General features: G+C 38.3%; 1 protein-coding gene across 3 annotated transcripts in view; it reads right to left on the bottom strand.

Annotated features, from left to right (window-relative positions):
- PDCL2 (phosducin like 2) overlaps positions 1–15719 on the bottom strand; it is a 38862-nt gene extending 23143 nt beyond the window's left edge. The window contains exons 1-2 of one of the 3 annotated variants that reach the window (XM_082728660.1): positions 15544–15719; positions 15351–15436 (exon numbers count right to left, since the gene is read on the bottom strand). Coding sequence is in view for 1 of the 3 variants with exons in the window: in XM_082728659.1 (XP_082584785.1) it covers positions 15544–15549 (6 nt within the window). In the remaining 2 variants the exon portion in view is untranslated. Of the gene's footprint in view, positions 1–15217; positions 15314–15350; positions 15437–15543 lie in introns of those variants that run through there. The other 2 variants (XM_082728659.1, XM_082728661.1) reach the window with 2 other exon arrangements.
- Between the last annotated feature and the right edge of the window lie 2678 nt (positions 15720–18397).

The following is an 18397-nucleotide window of genomic DNA, read 5'->3' as shown; positions in this document are numbered from 1 at the left end:
TCTCCTTGATTATGGGTGGGAACTGTGACATAATTCTCACCAAAAAAAAACATGGCAAAGATGAAGAAATGTTATTTCTGTGCTTGTACTCCATAACATTATAACTCCATCTTGCTAGCACTCTTCTCACTGGCTGGCTTTGATTAAGCAAGTTGCCATACTGTGAGGTGCTCTACGGAGAGAACTATGTGACTATGCATAACCCACAATGCTAGAAATAGAGGTCCTTAGTCAAATAGCCCCAAAAGAACTAAATTCTGCCAAATATTATGTATGCGAACTTAGAAGTGGATCCTTTCTCTATTGTACCTTTAAATGAGACCCCCAGCTTTGGCTGAGCCCAGCCACCAAGTCTGCGGTGCTTTGTCATGCAACAATTACAAATATAAGTGTCAACTTATTTCTCCTCTTCATTCTATTCTTTAGTCAAAGTTTTGTTTTTCTAGCCACTATTTGTCTTTTACTGGTCTCTCTATCCATGAGATCTTCCAATCCCTTTTCTTTCTATATGTCTCACAGTAAAAAATCAGTACCAGTAGACGTTCTGCACTTGGTAATGACAGACTACATAATTTGAATCAAACCTTTTGCTGAGAACATCTAGTAAAATGCAAGAATCAACAAGGCAGTGAAGAGAATTATCAGGAGAAGATCTTAGATGAGAAAGAGACCCAGAGAGGAATTCTATGTTTGGGGCTATTCCCCTTGGATCCACTACCAGTTCTGCAAGAGATCAAGATGCTGAGAAATTGAATAAAGGCTCACGGATTTGAGCACAGTGACCAGAGACAGAAATCATTAAGAAAATGATAACTAGGAGATCATCACATATTTGGAATTTAAGAAAACTTTCTAAATAACTCATAGGCCAGAGAAAAAAATCCCAATGGGAATTAAAAAGCATTAGGAATTGAATGATAACAATAATGCAACTACATATGCAACTAAAGCAGTTCATAAAAGAAATTTCACACCCATAATTTGATATTTATATAAAACAAAAAGGTTTAAATATTAAGAATTCAACCAAGGAAGCTGGAAATTTTCAGAAAATCAAGATAAATGGCAAAAAAAAAATCAAAATGAAGATTAAAAAGACTGAAAGTAGAAAATGATGCAATTTAAAGTGAATATAGAATAGTATTAACAACAAAAAAGAATAGTATTAACAATGAGAAATACTGATTCTTAGAGAAGATTAAAGAAATTGATAAACACTTAACCAAGACTGATCAAAAAACAAAAAGTGAGAAGGCACAAAAATACAATAGTAGCAACGAAAAAGGGGAACTCTTGACAGTTGATACAAATATTTTACCCGAGGGTCCTCTCTATTGTATGTTGCTCATCTTTTTTTTTTTTTCCTACTTTAAGGTGGAAGCTTAGATCACTGACTATGAACATTTCTTTTCTAATATAAACATTTATAGCTATATATTTCCCTTTTACAAATTCTTTAGCTACACCTTACAAATCTTGGTATATTGTAACTTTATCATTCAATTAAAAATATTTCTCTTTTGTAATTTTTTACTGACATTTTAATTATTTGGAAGGATACTGCTTAATTTTCAAATGATTTGAACTTTCCTAGATAGCTTGTTAATAATCTATAATTTAATTCTCTTTGGTTAGAGAACATACTTTGTTAAGATTTTGGTTTTTTTGAAATGTATTGACTTGTTTTATAACCCAGTATATGATGTATTTTTGTGAGTGCTTGAAAAAAGTGTGTATTCTGCCGCCGATGGGTATATTTCTCTAAAAATCAAAAGATGATTGACAGATTTGTTCAAATTTTCTATTTCATTAGCAATTTTTATACTTAGTTCTATCAATTACTAAGAGGAGAGGTATTAAAATCTCAAATTATGACTGTGGATTTGCTTTATATTTTAGAAGCCTAATTATTAGGCAAATACACAGCTATATTTGTAATATCTTCTAGATGAATTTCTCCTATCATTCTGAAATCTTCCTCTTTATTTCTAATAGTAATCCTCTTTAAATTTGTATTCTCTTAAAATTTAAACAATTTTTTGCATTATTTCTTTCTATTTTTTTAGCCCTCTTGTCTTTCTTCACTTTCTAGGATTCCAGGTCATGCATGTTAACCCATTTAATAATGGGTTCATTAAATTTATATTCACTTTGCTTGAATATTTTTTCTCTATTCTTCAAATGGATACTTTCTACTGATGCATCTTCAAGGTCACCTACTCTTCTGCTGACTCTGGTTTGCTGTGAAGCCTGTTCAATGAATTTTTTATTACATTTGTTAATCTTCTCAGTTATAAAACTTCCACTTCAGTATTTTATTACTCTATTTCTCTGCTAAGCTTCTCCATCTGTTAATTCATTTTCCTTTAATTCCTTAAAGATATTTACAATAGCTGTTTTAAATTCTTTGTTAACCTCAATATCTGGATAATCTTAGGATGTTTCTATTGATTGCTCCACTTTTTAATATAGATCATATTTTCATCTTTTCTTTTTGCTTGTCTAATGATTTTGTATACTAGACATTGAGGATGACAGAGATTCATGATTCTCTTGTGTTATTCCTCGTAAATGTGCCGATTTTTATACTTTCGGGCAATTAACTTGGCTGGGCTCAAACACCAAACTATTTCAACTGAAATGGTCAGCAGCTGGAACCTCAGATCTGTTCGGTTCTTTCACTTTCCAGTGGTGACTTTTTACAGGCTCCTCAGAGCATCCTACGTACATATGGAGTTTAACTGACCAAGAGTTGGATGGATTTTATACATAGAATTTAAGGATCCTTTCTACATTACTTTCCTTTCTGAGACTTCCCCACAATTCTCCCACCACTTTAATAGCCCAGTACTTTACCCTCCAACAACTCAATCATTTTCTATCTCCCTGTGACAATGATTGTAGAATGGCCTTCAGGTACTCAACAATATCTAATCTTTTTTAACCTATTATGAAGGTTTTTAAATAATCCACAAATTTAGGGTGCCTGGATGGCTCAGTGGGTTGAAGCCTCTGCCTTCAGCTCGGGTCATGATCCCAGGCTCCTGGGATCGAGCCTCACATCAGGCTCTCCACATGGCGGGGAGCCTACTACCTCCTCTCTCTCTGCCTGCTTCTCTGCCTACTTGTGATCTCTGTCAAATAAATTTAAAAAAAAATTAAAAAAAATTTAAAATAAATAAATCCATAAATTCACACTCCTTTTTGGAGAAGTAAAGTTTCATCCCACTCCCACTGAGTAGGCTGGACCCAGTGTCTCAATTCTAATAAACTGAAAACATGATAGAAGTGATACCTCTTGATTTCTGAGACTAAGTCAGAATAGGCATTGCTGCCAGTTTTTTCTCTCAATCTCTTTCATCTCTTGCTCGGGGGAAAACCAGCTGCCATGCTGTAAAGATGCTCAAGCAGCCCATGTTAGTCTGTCTGCTTGTGCTGCCACAGCAGAATATAAGACTGGGTGGCTTAAATAGAATTTTATTTTCTCATAGTTCTGGAGACTGCACGTCCCAAATAAGTTACCAGGCAGGGTTAGTTTTTAGTGAGACACCTGGCTTGCAGGTGGCCACCTTCTTGCTGTATTAACATATGAACTTTCCTCTGTGCACAGAGAAAGACTGGGGAGTTGGCATGGAGAGAACATTCTCATGTCCCTTACTCATCTTAGAAGGACACCAGTCCTTTTGGATTAGAAACCGAACTTTATGACTCCATTTAACCTTAACTACCTTCTTAAACATGCTATTTCCAAATATAGTCACATTTGGGGTTAGGGTCTCAACATATGAATTTTGGGAAGACACAATTCATTCCATAAAACAGCCCTATTGAAAAGCTCAAATGGTGGGAAGCTGAGGCCTCCTGAAAGCAGTCATGTGAGTAAGCCATGTTGGAAGCAGATTCTGCAGCCCCAGCTGATGTGTTAATGATAAACGCTTATTAGGTATTTCGAGCCACAGCCACCTGGCTAAGCCACTCACAGACTTCTGACCCCCAGAAACTTTGAGATAATAAATATTTGTTGTATTAAGCTGCTAGAGTTCGGGCTATTTTATCACACCGTAATTGGTAACTAATATGCTTATTCATGCAGGGGCTTTTGTCTTAGTTTCTTTTTTTTAAACTTCTAGAAATCTTTATTAAAAAAATAATCAGAAAAAAAAATAATCAGAGATGTAAAAAAAAATTCCTCTTCCCCTATTTACCACAGCAGTATTCATAATAGCAAAACTTAGAAACTTTAGTATTCAGCAAAAAAATTAGAGGTCCATTCATCTTTTTACTACAACAAGTATAGTTTCTATTTCTACAAGCTCCTTTCCATTCCTTTATCTATTCATTCCTTTTTTTTTTGTATTTTAATCAAAGTATTTCATTTTTCTGTTCATTCATTTAAAATTTTAATTTCATTACAGTTAATATACAGTGCTACATTAATTTCAGGTATACAATACAGTGATTCAGCAATTCTATATATTACTCACACTGTTCATCATGATAAGTATATATTTTTTTAAAGATTTTATTTATTTGACAGAGGGAGAGAGAACAAAAGCCAGGGGAAAGGCAGAGGGTCAGACATGGGGCTCAATCCCATGACCTGAGCCAAATGCAGACGCTTAACTGACGGAGCCACCCAGATACCCCATGATAAGTATACTCTTTTTCCATTACCGATTTCATCCATCTCCCCATTCACCTCCCTGTCGGTAACTACCAGTTTGTTCTCTATAGTTAAAGTCTGTTTTTTGATTTTTTTTTGTTTGTTTCTAACTTCCACATTGAGTGAAATAATGTATTTGTCTTTCTTGGACTTATTTCACTTAGCATTATACTCTTTAGAGCCATCTGTGTTATTGCAAATGGCAAGATTTCATTCTTTTTTATGGCTAAATAATATTCCTCCCTCTGTGTGTGTGTGTGTGTGTGTGTGTGTGTGTGTGTGTGTCACATCTTCTTATCCATTCATCTATTGAAGGATACTTGGGCTATTTGTTCATTCTTAATAGTTTCCTATATAAACTCATCTTTGTAATCTCACTTTCTAGTTCTTTGAACACTTCATGACAGGGATTTTGTCTTGGGCAATTACGGTCCTTAGGAATCTAAATTTGTTATTTCTTGCCTTTGTTTAGCATTTGTAGTAGTCTTATGTGATTATTTTGGGATAATATTTCTTCTAAAATGTGAGATCATATTTCTTTTAAAATGTGGGTGTTTTCTGGCTATACTGCAAATTTTCTTCAAAGAGGGTATGCTTCATTGTTAACCAGGAGTACTGCTTCTCACTCATCAAACTTCTTATACCTCCCTAGAGGACTTTTGATAATAGAGACTTTCTCCTGTAACCTCGATTGTTCCAAAGGTCAATGTGTTGCTTTGGTCTTCAGGCCTCAGGGAACCCTTCCTTGCTGCCTACACGTCTTCAGTTTTTCTCCACCTCTCAGCTCTTTGTAGTTCCAGTCCTGAATCCTGCCTCTGTTGATCTGACCCTGGTGACCCCTTAGCCTGGATCCTGGATATTCCCACCCACAACATAGTCTTACTTCCCACTCAGGGCTCAACCCTCATTTGTCTGTTTGGGAGTGGAGCAGCTCCCAGAGACTCTATGAGAGCAGCAAGACTACATACAAGTTTTGTGATTTTTTTTTTAATTCAATTAGCCAACATACCGTATGTCATTAATTTCAGATGTAGAGTTCAGTTAATCATCAGCTGCATGTAACACCCAGTGCTCATCACATCACGTGCCCTTAATGCTCATTATCACCCAGTTATCCCATTTCCCCACCCACCGCCCCTCCAACAACCCTTCGTTTACATACAAGTTTTTTTGCAGACTGTATTTGTTGTGGATTTTTTTTTGTGGATAGTGAGTGTTCCTCAAAGCTCACAGTTACTAATAACTCAAAAGCAGAACTTCCTTTTCCCTTTTGTGGCTTATCCATCCATTTATGTTCAACTGTATCTACATGTTTTAGACATATAAATAGCATATAGTTAGGGGGTTTTATTTTTAATCCAGTCTTAAAGTCTCTAACTAGAGCATAGAGTCCATTTACATTCTAGGTAAATATGGATATACTAGGTTTAGATCTACCATTTTATTTTGTGCTTCTCTGTTGGTCCTTTCTGTTTTATGTTTATAATACATCAACTCCACGTACCCCTTTTCCAACTTACACGTTACTGTCTTAGTTCAAGCTGCTGTAACAAATTTACTGTTGACTGTGGATGATAAGCAACAGAAATTTATTTTTCACAGTTCTAAAGGCTGTAAATCAGAGATCAGAGTGCTAGCATGGTTGGGTCCTGGTGAAAGCCCTCTTCTGAGTTGCAGATGGCTGCCTTCTCCTTGCAGCCTTTCATGGCTGAAAGACAGCAAGCTAGCTTTCTGGCGGGCGGTAATACCATTCATGAGTAATTCCCTCCTTCATGACCTGATTACCTTCGAAAGACTCCACCTCCAAATGCCATCACACTGGGGATATTTCAACATGAATTTTGGGAGAGGGGCCATAAGTTACCCTTCTGTAACTCATTCTATTTCCATATTTTTTTCTTAATAATACATTATCATCATTAATATTGCTGTTATAATTAGCCAACATTTCCTTAGATTTACTCACATTATTTACCATCTTTTTCTTCCATTCCTTGTTGAATTTCAGACCATCCATGTGGAAACACTCTCCCTCTCAACCTTGAGAATTCCCCTTAGTCAAGACTTGCTAGGGCATTATTCTCTCAAATACCTTCAGCATGTTTTTATTTTGCTCTCTTTATAAAAATAATTTTTCTTTGCTCAGCCATAAAATATAATGAGATCTTGCCATTTGCAACAACATGGATAGACCTAGAGGCTATACTGCTAAGTGAAATAAGTCAATCAGAGGGACAAATACCATATTATTTCATTTATATGTGTAATTTAAGAAACAAAACAAATGAACAAAGAAAGAAGAGACAAAAACAAAAAACAAAAAACAACCCAGATCTTAAATACAGAGAACAAACTGGTGGTTGCCAGAAGGGTGGGAGGTGAGGGGATGGGTGAAATAGTAAAAGGGGATTAAGAGTACACTTATCTTGATGAACACTGAAAAAATGTACAGAACTGTTGAATCATACTGCACACCAGAAGCTAATATAACACAATAGATTTATTATACTTCAATAAAAAACAATAAAATAGAATAGAGTCCAACAAATCTGGAAGCCTAAAAAATAATTTTTCTGAGTATAGTTTTTTTTCTCCCTACACACTATTCACTACTTTTTAGATCTGCTGTTGAAAAATCAGTTCCCGATCTCTTACACTTTTGAAGATAATTTGTCTTTTCTTTGTTTGCCTGCATTTGACATTTTCTTCGTAGTTCTATGCAGGGTTGCATGATGTATTTAGTTGTGTATGTAAGTCCCAAAGGCAGGCTACCTCAAGATGGGCCACTTTGGCACACTGGTTATTTTAAATTAAAATTAGTTAAGAGACAGACTTATGCAAGGACACTCAAGACTCTTCTGTCCCCCTGAAATCAGGAAATAAATCTTCCATGTGAAAAGTACCCTCCCTGCAAAGAGGGTAAAGAGGTAAAGAGACATCCTTATCACCAAAGATGGGAAATTTAGAGCCCAGAAGCCTGTATTAATAACCCTTGTTCCTTTTTACTAATTTACTACCATAGCCCAAATTCTGTTTAGAATTCCTTACTAACTGAAGTTCCCAAAAGTTTTCTTTGATTTGTCAATTCCTCACAGATTTACTGTATCTAGAAAGTATAAAAACTATCTGCCTCCATCATTTCTTTAAATCTCAGTATCATCAGGGCATCTGGGTGGCTCAGTGGGTTAAAGTCTCTGCCTTCAGCTCGGGTCATGGGATCGAGCCCCACATTGGACTCTCCGCTCAGCAAGGAGCCTGCTTCCCGCCCCCCCTCTCTGCCTGCCTATCTACTTGTGATCTCTCTGTCAAATAAATAAATAAAATCTTAAAAAAAAATCTCAGTATCATCATTGGGTCTCCATGTGCACATAATAAAACTTTGTTTTTTTTCTCTTGTTACTATATCTTATGTAAATTTAATTTAGTCCAGCTGGAAGATTTTGAAGATAGAGAAGAATTTTTCCTTCCCTTCATGTACTTCTTTCATTTATCCTATGTGGATTCACTGGGCTTTTAGAAATTGTAGAATGGCATCTTTTAAAAGTGCTGGAAAATTCAACTCTACAACTGAAATCCAACTTGAAATGCCAGATTTTTGCTTATTAAGTTTTGTATCTTTCCATATTTCCATAATGACCTGATAAACCTATCCACCAATAGTTTTTATTCCTTTTATTGCACATTTTCATTTCAAGACTTTTCATTTAGCTCTTCACCAAAAATTTTTACTATGGCAAATGTACTACCTTAACCATTTTTGAAAGGAACACTTTAGTGGCATTAAGTACCTTCATCCTGTGATACAATGATCACCATTATTCATCTCCATAATGTTTCATCATCCCAAAATCAAATTCTGTACCTATTAAACAATAGCTCCCCATTCCTGAGCTGTACCCTAGCCTTGGTAACCACTATTTTACTTTCTGTCTGTATGAATTTGACTGTCCTAGTTTACCTCAGATGAGTGGAATCATACAGTATTTGTCCTCTTGTGACTGGTGTATTTCCTTTAGCATGTTTTCAAAGATCACCCATGTGGAAACATGTATTAGAATCTCCTTCCCTTGTAAGTCTGAATAATATTCTATTTTAAGTACACCCCACAGTTTATCCATTCATTCACTGATGGACATTTGGGTTGTTTCCAATATCAATGTACAAGTTTGTTGGAGTCCCTTTCAAATCTTTTGACTATATACCTAGGAGTGGAATTGCTGGATCAAATGATAATTCTACATGTAACTTTTTGGGGAACTACCCTAATGTTTTCCACAGCAGTTGCACTATTTTACATTCCCTCCAGCAAACCCACAAGATTTTAATTTCTCCACATCCTCATCAACACTTGTCATTTTCTGTTTTGATAATTATTACCCTATAAGTGTGGCCTCTGATTGGGAATTTTATTTTTATGTTTTTAAAAGATTTATGTATTTTGGATAGAACATGTACACAAGCAGGAGGCAGAAAGAGAGAAACCCAGGCAGACTCTGCACTGAGCATGGAGCTTGATACGAGGCTTAATCTCATGACTCTGAGATCATGACTTAACCAAAACGAAGATTCAGTCAGATGCTTAGCTTATTATGCCACCCAGGTGCCCCTATTTATTTTTATTTTTAAACTTTTTTTTTTTTTTTTTTTTTTAACTATAAACTCTACACCCAATGTGAGCTTGAAGTCACAACCCCAAGATCAAGTCACAGGTTCTACTGACTAAGCTAGTTAGGTGCCCCTGTGATTCTGACTTAGAGTCCTCTAACAATTAATGATATTGAGCAGCTTTTTATGTGCTTATCGGCCATTTGTATGTCTTCTTTGAAGAGATATATATTCAAATTCTTTGCCCATTTAAAAAAAATTTTTATTTTTTAAATTTCTTTTCAGTGTTCCAGAATTCATTGTTTATGCACCACCCCCAGTGCTCCATGCAACACATGCCCTCCTTAATACCCACCACCAGGCTCACCCAACCTCCCATCCCCCTCCCCTCCAAAACCCTCAGATTGTTTTTCAGAGTAGAGAGTCTCTCATGGTTCATCTCCCCTTCTAATTTCCCCCAATTCCTTCTCCTCTCCAGCTCCCCATGTCCGAGTTATTCCTTATACTCCACAAATAAGCAAAACCATATGAAAATTGACTCTCTCTGACTGACTTATTTCACTCAGCATAACTCTTCCAGTCCTGTCCACGTTGATACAAAAGTTGGGTATTCATCCTTTCTGATGGAGGCATAATATTCCATAGTGTATATGGACCACATCTTCCTTATCCATTCGTCCGTTGAAGGGCATCTTGGTTCTTTCCACAGTTTGGCGACCGTCGCCATTGCTGCTATGAACACTGGAGTACAGATGGCCCTTCTTTTCACTACATCTGTATCTTTGGGGTAAATACCCAGTAGTGCAATTGCAGGGTACTAGAGAAGCTCTATTTTTAATTTCTTGAGGAATCTCCACACTATTTTCCAAAGTGGCTGCACCAACTTGCATTTCCACCAACAGTGGAAGAGGGTTCCCCTTTCTCCACATCTTCTCCAACACAACATTTACTGTCTTGTTAATTTTGGCCAGTCTAACTGGTGTAAGGTGGTATCTCAATGTGGTTTTGATTTGAATCTCCCTGATGGCTAGTAGTGATGACTATTTTTTCATGGGTCTTTAGCCATTTGTATGTCTTCATTGCAGAAATGTCTGCTCATGTCTTCTGCCCATTTTTGACGTGATTATCTGTTTTGGGTGTGTTCAGTTTGAGGAGTTCTTTATAGATCCTGGATAATAGCCCTTTGTCTGTATTGTCATTTGCAAATATCTTCTCCCATTCTGTGGATTGCCTCTTTGTTTTGCTGACTGTTTCCTTTGCTGTGCAGAAGCTTTGCCCATTTAAAAAAATCTTTTGTTTTTGTTTTGGAATAAAGAAAATTGTTTAAGAGCAGTTTTAGGTTTACAACAAAATTGAGAGGAAGGTACAGGGATTTCCCATATACCCTTGTACCCACATATGCATAGCCTTACCCATTAACAATATCCTTCACCAGAGTGGTAACTTTGTTTAAAGCAAATTCTTCACAGGTGTCACAATAAGGGGCACCTGGCTGGTTCAGTCAGGCATCTGCCTTTGGCTAGGGCTGTGACCCCAGGGTCCTAAGATCAAGCCCCAAGTCAGAGTACCAGCTTAGCAGGAGGTCTGCTTGCTCTTCTCTGTCTTGTTGCTCCCCCTGGCTTGTGCTCTCTCTCTAGCAAATAAATAAAATCTTTAATAAATAAGGTGTTGATTCAACATTTTTTAAGAAGCCAAAATAAAACAGCAACAATTTTTTTTTATTTTATTAAGACTTTATTTTTTAAACAGTTTTAGGTTCATAGCAAAACTCAATGGAAGATACAGTGATTTCCCATATACCTCTGCCCCACATATGCACAGCTGCTACCACTACCAATATTCTCCACAAGAATAACACATTTTTCACAAGTGGTGAACCTACATCGGCACATCATACTCACCCAAAGTCTACAGTGTACATTGTGGTTTCCCTCTGGGTGTATATTCTATGAGTTTGGGAAAACACATGATGACATGTACTCATTGTTATGGTACCATACAGTCTATTTTCCCTATACTAAAAATCCTCTGTGCTCTGCCTATTCATCCGCCCCCCCCCCCCCGCTTCTTTTTTTTTCCCCCATTTTTAAATTGGGTTGTCTTTTTACTGTTGGAATTTTTAAAATTAATATATAATGTATTATTTACTTCAGGGGTACAGGTCTGTGAATCATCAGTCTTACACAATTCACAGCCTTCACCATAGCACATACCCTCCCCAATATCCATAACCAAGCCATCCTATCCCTGCCTCTCCACCCCACCTCCCAGCAACCCTCAGTTTATTTCCTGAGATTTAGAGTCTCTTATGGTTTGTCTCCCTCCCTGGTCCCATCTTGTTTCATTTTTTCCCTCCCTACACCCCACAATCCCCTGCCCTCCTTCTCAGATTCCTTGAATCAGAGAGATCCAACAATTGTCTTTCTCTGATTGACTTCTTTTGTTTAGCATAATACCCTCTAGTTCCATCCACATTGTTGCAAATGCCAGGATTTTGTTTTTTGATGGCTACATAGTATTCCATTGTATATATATACCACAACTTCTTTATCCAGTCATCTGTTGATGGACATCTAGGTTCTTTCCATAGTTTGGCTATTGTTCTTTCCCCCTTTTCAACCAGTTATCTTTTGAATGTCTCCATAGTTTTCCAAAGTGGTATATAGTTGGGATCAGTTAGTTTATGGTCTTCTCAGATAGATTTCTTTCACTTAGTAATATGCATTTAAGGCTCCTCTATATCTTTTTATGGTTTGATAACTCATTTCTTTTTAAGCACTAAATAATGTTCTATCTTCTGAATATACCACATTTAATTTATCCATTCACCTACTAAAGGACATCTTGGTTGCTTCCAAGTTTTGACAATATGAATAAAGCTGCTGTTAACACCCAAGTGCAGGTTTTCGTGTGGATGTAACTTTTCAACTCTTTTGGGTAAATACCAAGTAATGTGATTGCTGGACTGAATGATAAGAGTATGTATAATATTATAAGAAACTGTCTTCCAAGGGCTATATCTCTTTGCATTCCCACCAGCCATAAATGAGAGTCCTTGTTCCTCCACATCTTGGCCAGCATTTGATGATGTCAGTGCTCCAGATTTTGGCCACTCTAAAAGGTATGCAGTGGTTTCTTACTGTTTTACTTTTTTTTTTTTTTTAAGATTTTATTTATTGGGGTGCCTGGGTGGCTCAGTGAGTTAAAGCCTCTGCCTTCAGCTCAGGTCATGATCCCAGGGTCCTGGGATCAAGCCCTGCATTGGGTTCTCAGCTCCACAGAGAGCCAGCTTCCTCCTCTCTCTCTGCCTGCCTTTCTGCCTACTTGTGATCTCTGTCTGCCAAATAAATAAATAAAATCTTAAAAAAAAATAAAGATTTTAGGGGCACTTGGGTGGCTCAGTGGGTTAAGCCTCTGCCTTGAGCTCAGGTCATGATCCCAGTGTCCTGGGATCAAGCCCTGCATGAGGCTCTCTGCTCAGCAGGGAGCCTACTTCTCCCTCTCTCTCTGCCTGCCTCTCTATCAAATAAATAATTAAAATCTTTAAAAAATATATTTTATTTATTTGACATAGAGAAATAGAGCACAAGTAGAGGGAGCAGTAGGCAGAGCGAGAGGGAGACACAGGCTCCTCACTGGGGTGGGGTGGAGGCGGGGAGCCTGATGCAGGGCTCGATGCTGAAACCCCAGGATCATAACCTGAGCCAAAGACAGACACTTAACCAAGCCAACCAGGTGTCCCTATTCCTAAATATCTTATTCTTCTGATGCAAATATATAGGAGATTGCTTTCTGAATTTTCTTTTGGATTATTCATTGTAGAGTATAGGTGTATTTTAATCAAATTTTTAAACTCACTACTCCCTGCAGATAATTTCAGTCTAGGCTTTTACTTTTTTAAACTAAGAAAAATAATTGTTTTATAACCTGCTTCTGATCATTCTAGCAAAAGTCTTCTGTTCATTCATGTTCATGGTGCCCTGTTTCCTTTATGTGCTTAGTTACTTTTGACTGATTTGTTTGAAGTCCTTGAGAACTTACCTGAGGCAATTCTCTGAGGCCTAAGATAAAGATATCTCCTACACAGAGGATTTTTTATTTCTTTCAGGCATTATGGGCAGTAAGTATATAACTAATATATACCAAATTCATAATTTGAGTCTCGCTAGACCACCCAGACAATATGCCTTAGGTTGTAATCTATGTGAGAGCTGTCGTGGGCCACAACTTCTTGGGGACAGGTATTATTTCTTTTCTTTTTCTCCCCTTTCCACTAAGCATCAAGACAACCTTCTCTGAGTTCTCCTATACATGAGTTTATCTCTTGTTCCTATTCCTATTAGTTAGTCTTCCATTCTTTGGTGGTCCACACTCCTTTGGCTCCTTCTCACCCTGTGATTACACCCAGGATCAACACACAGACTGCTAATGCCTTCAGGGTAAAAGTGGCTTTGGAACTGTGGAAATCCATTTATCTGGTTTTCCAATTTCCCTTCAGTTTTTGTCTCCTAGTTTCTTACTATCATCTCTTTGACACTTTAAAGGAAATATGTTTTACATGCTAGCCAGCATTTTTACTTGTATGCACAGAAGAGTAGCTCATTATCATCAGAAATTCCAGCACTACCTTTTTAAAAAACTCCTTCTGCACCTGACATGCCTTACCATCTTCTCCTTCATCCTTCGCAGTTAAACTTCTTGAAACAATTGTCTACATAAGCTGTAATCACTCCCATATCTCACTAACTCTTCAATCCACTCCCAAGTTTGCTTCCAATTCTTTCAAAAGTGCTCTACCGAATGTCACCTACAAGCTCCATGTTGTTCATTTCAATGGGTATTCACTGTATTTGATCTCTTAAGCAGAACTGGAGAGACTCTGTCATTCCTTTCTTGTTAAAATGATCTTTCTTGATACTCATGATACCACTTTCTTATGGTTTTATTTATACCTTCTCTGCTCCTCCTTAACTGATCCAGGAGTTCAGTGCAATGGAATTTAACAGTAAAGGCTCCCGAGTCTATTCTTTCTTTCACTTTTAGAAATTATCTATGAAATTTTATCTGATAGAAATAGGTACCACAATCTATTTGTTAAAACTATTACAGCTTTGATCATACCACAAATAGTTACATCTGTTTCCCTCTTATTCCCTCACAGTAAACTCTTTCAGAATAAGTCCAAAACTAAACATAAACACTGAATTACTGACTGCTGAATAAATCAATGAATAAATGAACAAAAGATAATGGGCTATTAACTTCACTCTCAGTCGTATGTGGCCTATTTCTTGAAGAGAGGTATAAATACAGACGAATTTGCAACTTTTTACAGACTGGACAAAATGTACTTGCTAGGAATCTATTATTAAAACAAAAGGACAATCCATTAAAAATTATATTAAGTGGGGCTCCTGGGTGGCTCAGGTCATGGTTTCAGAGTCCTGGGATTGAGCCCCACATCAGGTTCTCTGCTCAGCAGGGAGCCTGCTTCCCGCCCTCTCTCTGCCTGCCTCTCTGCCTACTTGTGATCTCTCTCTCTCTCTCTGTCAAATAAATAAATAAAATCTTTTTAAAAATTATTTGTAACTTATATTCAAAATATCCTAGTGAATTATGCAGTATCTGCCAATAAAAATAAATATGTAAAACAACAATCACAGTGGTTTTCATCTGGGGAGCAGGTGGGAAGAAGCTGTTTCTGAAAGTCACCAAGTGGACCTTTGACCCTGGTAAAAGAAGAAACGAAGACACAGGCTTCCGATTAATAAGGAAGCTTTACACAGAGGAGCCTCCTTCTGAGGAACACAGGGAAGCCGAACAGAGCTTTCGCCATCAGGTAGGAAGGAGAAACTGAGAAACTCCAAGGACAGCTGGTCTCTCTCAAGACAATGCAGCTGTTGGGTTTCCGTTACGACCGTGTTAAAAGGCCGGGAGCAGAGGACTTACACACTGCGTCCCACGGAGGCTAAAGTTTCTGGTCTAGTTCTCAAGTCAGAGAGTCCAGCAGTCGAGCTCCAAGGCCTCGGGCGAACACACCACCACCCCCAACAACTCCGAATGCTGCCCCCCACAGACAAACCTGTCTTGAGCGCTGAAAAATGGCGTTCTCCTGGAGTCAGTTCGGACTTCCCGAAACCTCGACTGAGACGCACGCACACTTTAGCTCTTACCAGAACAGATGTTAGAACAAATGTTAGAACCCACCCGTTGTGGGCCGCCCCCCACCCTGGTGCTCACTGGAGGCCCAGCCGGTGACTCCCCTGGGTGCCCACCTGCATGGTGTTCCCCTTCGCCCCTTGCGTGCCGGCGTCGTCCTGCCCCTGGCGACGAACTCCTGACTCCGACCGAAGTCTCCTTCGAGGTGGAGGCAGGAGGGCCGCAAGCCTGGTGGTTTCCACCGCCCAAGGGGAGGGGGAGGGGAGAACAAGGGCCTCCTACGCACGCACGTGCGCTTGCGCAGCTCTGTTGCCAGGCAACGTGGAGGCGGGAGCTAGGGGGTTAGCTGTGCGTACAGATGCGCCAGTTAGGGGGCATCTTTCCTAAGTGGTGTCTCAACTGTTCACGGTCTTGTGCTGCTGCTTGTACTCTTCCCACCCTTCCTTCCACCACCACCAAATCACCAAGTTGTTTCTGAGCCTCTGGCACATTCAACCCCCGAGTACCGTCTTCATGGAGAAATAACAAAATCCTGGGGGGAGAACCTTCCTGAGGAAGGCTGCTTAACCTGGAGCCCATAGCCTATATGTGCATGCATTTTAGGGGATCCCTAGCCTACAGCCCCAATTGTACATAATTTTGTTTTATATGTACATTTGTTGGTTGGGGAAGGAGGGAGGAATTGGGGGTTGGGGACCAGAGATTTCATCAGATTCTCAAATGGTTTGCCACCGCCATCTTAAAAACCCACTGCCTTCCAAGACAGGAGCTCTGGCTTTAGGTAGGAGACCTAGACAGTCGGGTTCCTTGGTGGTTGGGTTAAAGAAAGGATGTTCACTGGGAGCTGCCAGGAATGTCAGGAAAACATTTGATATTATCACCAAATGAGGTTATATACATGGTCACAGGGATATACTGATAGGATTTAGCAAAAAATAAAAATGTTTTTTTAAACTTGGGTTCAGTATTAGACCTCTTCATGTGCAGTGCCCAGTTAATATGTAATACAAATCCTGGACTCCTGGTAGCCTGTATATTCTGTTGTGTTTGTATATTAAATATTAATTTGTTAAATATAAAATATTCTAAAACATCCCACAATTTTTGTAAACATGTTTTGGTATTTTTTGCTTCCTTTTTTTTTTTTTTTTTTTTTAATATCCTGGGATCTCTGAAAAATGTAAATGACCTAAGTCTCTCTGTATTTTTAAGAGGCTCTGGGAACTACTGCTTAAATTAATATTTCACTCCTTTTTATTTTGACAATCCAAAATCCAAGCTAGTTGAATTACTACTGTGTGTAGCACCAGCTAATGTTGCTCTATATATTTGTGGCTTTAGAGCAGGAGACCTCGATCCTCTCAAGTCCCCATCTTTCAAAGCAATTCATTTAAAAAATTTTTTGTATTCTTCCTTCTTTCCTTACATTCTTTGCACAGGTTGACAAGAAGTGAAATTCAGGGACTTTGTTAGTAAAAGGCATAATTTAAGCTGTAATTATTGGTCAGCATTAGTAAGATAAAGCTTTGTGAGGTCCTCTACCCTGAAGAATTTAAGACAATCCTATCCACTCTAGAGCCAACCTCCTCATCAGGCAGCCTGCTTGGTGTTAGAGGAGGTTATCCAAGAGGGGGGTCAGAAGGGAAAAATCCAGGGGAACCTGAAGACAGATAATCTCAGCATCCATCTGAGGTTAGTTCTGTGTCCAATAAACACTGATTTGATGTAAAAAGTTTTCCAAGTGTGTTCATGATCCTCTGCTAGTGAGATTTTCTTTCTGGTAATGGACAAGACTGGTTGTCTTTCAGATGTTGCAGGGTGAAATGACTAATTTTAAGATAAATTGAACACTACCAGTTGGTAGAAAAAGCTAACTCTCTTGATATGTTTGTAGCACTCAGACATCTCTTTTATAATAGATAAATCAGAACTTGCTTATTGGACTGTTTGGATGGACCATGGCCAAATTCTCCAACTAGTGTAGTTTCAGTTGATAGTCTCATTCTAAGATAGTTAGCTACTGGACACTAAGGTATTTATAAGAGCTGGTGATTTTGTCACTGATGAAATCCAAACAGGATGAACTATAAAATAGCTCATTAAAACTCAAATCTCTTCTGAGTGTCTTTAGCAAAAATAACAAAAGAACAGGTATGTTGGTGCAGTTGACCCTGAACCACAAAGGAGTTGGGAGGACCCCCTGGAGAAAATCCCCCAAACTTAAATGCTAATAGCCTACTGTTGACCAGAACCCTTACTAATAACATAGTCGATGAGCACAAATTTTTTATATGTATTGCATCCTGTATTTTTACAATAAAGTAAGCTAGAGAAAAGAAAATGTTATCAACAAAATAGTAATAGGAAATAGGGGGACTTGGGTGGCTCAGTCAATTGAGTGTTCCTTCAACTCTTGGTTCCAGCTCAGGTTATGATCTCAGGGTTGTGGGATCAAGCCCCAAGTTATGCTCCCAGCTAAGTAGGGAGTCTGCTTGGGATACTATTTCTCCCTCCCCCAACCCATCCCCCTGCTTGTGCACACGCACTCTCTCTACTCCAAAATAAAATCTTTAAAAAAAGAAATTTTTTTTTAAAGTCCATGTATAATTGGATCTTGCAGTCAAACCCATGTTGTTCAAGGGTCAACTGTATTGTCAAAAACTGCAGGGATCTAAGGAATATCATGATTTAGAGCCTTATTACATAAGAAAAACTATTTTGGGGCACCTGGGTGGCTCAGTGAGTTAAGCCTCTGCCTTCGGCTCAGGTCATGATCTCAGGGTTCTGGGATCGAGCCCTGCATTGGGCTCTCTGCTCGGCAGGAAGCCTGCTTCCCCCTCTCTCTGCTTGCCTGCTTGTGATCTCTCACTTTCTCTCTGTCAAATAAATAAATAAAACAAATTTTAAAAAAACAGACTTAAAAGAAAAACTTACTTTAGGATGCTTTTAAAATTGTTGACAAGTGAAACA

This window comes from Mustela nivalis (assembly GCF_964662115.1).
Source record: "Mustela nivalis genome assembly, chromosome: 4".
NCBI classification, from domain to species: domain Eukaryota; kingdom Metazoa; phylum Chordata; class Mammalia; order Carnivora; family Mustelidae; genus Mustela; species Mustela nivalis.
This window is presented reverse-complemented; position numbering and strand designations above follow the sequence as displayed.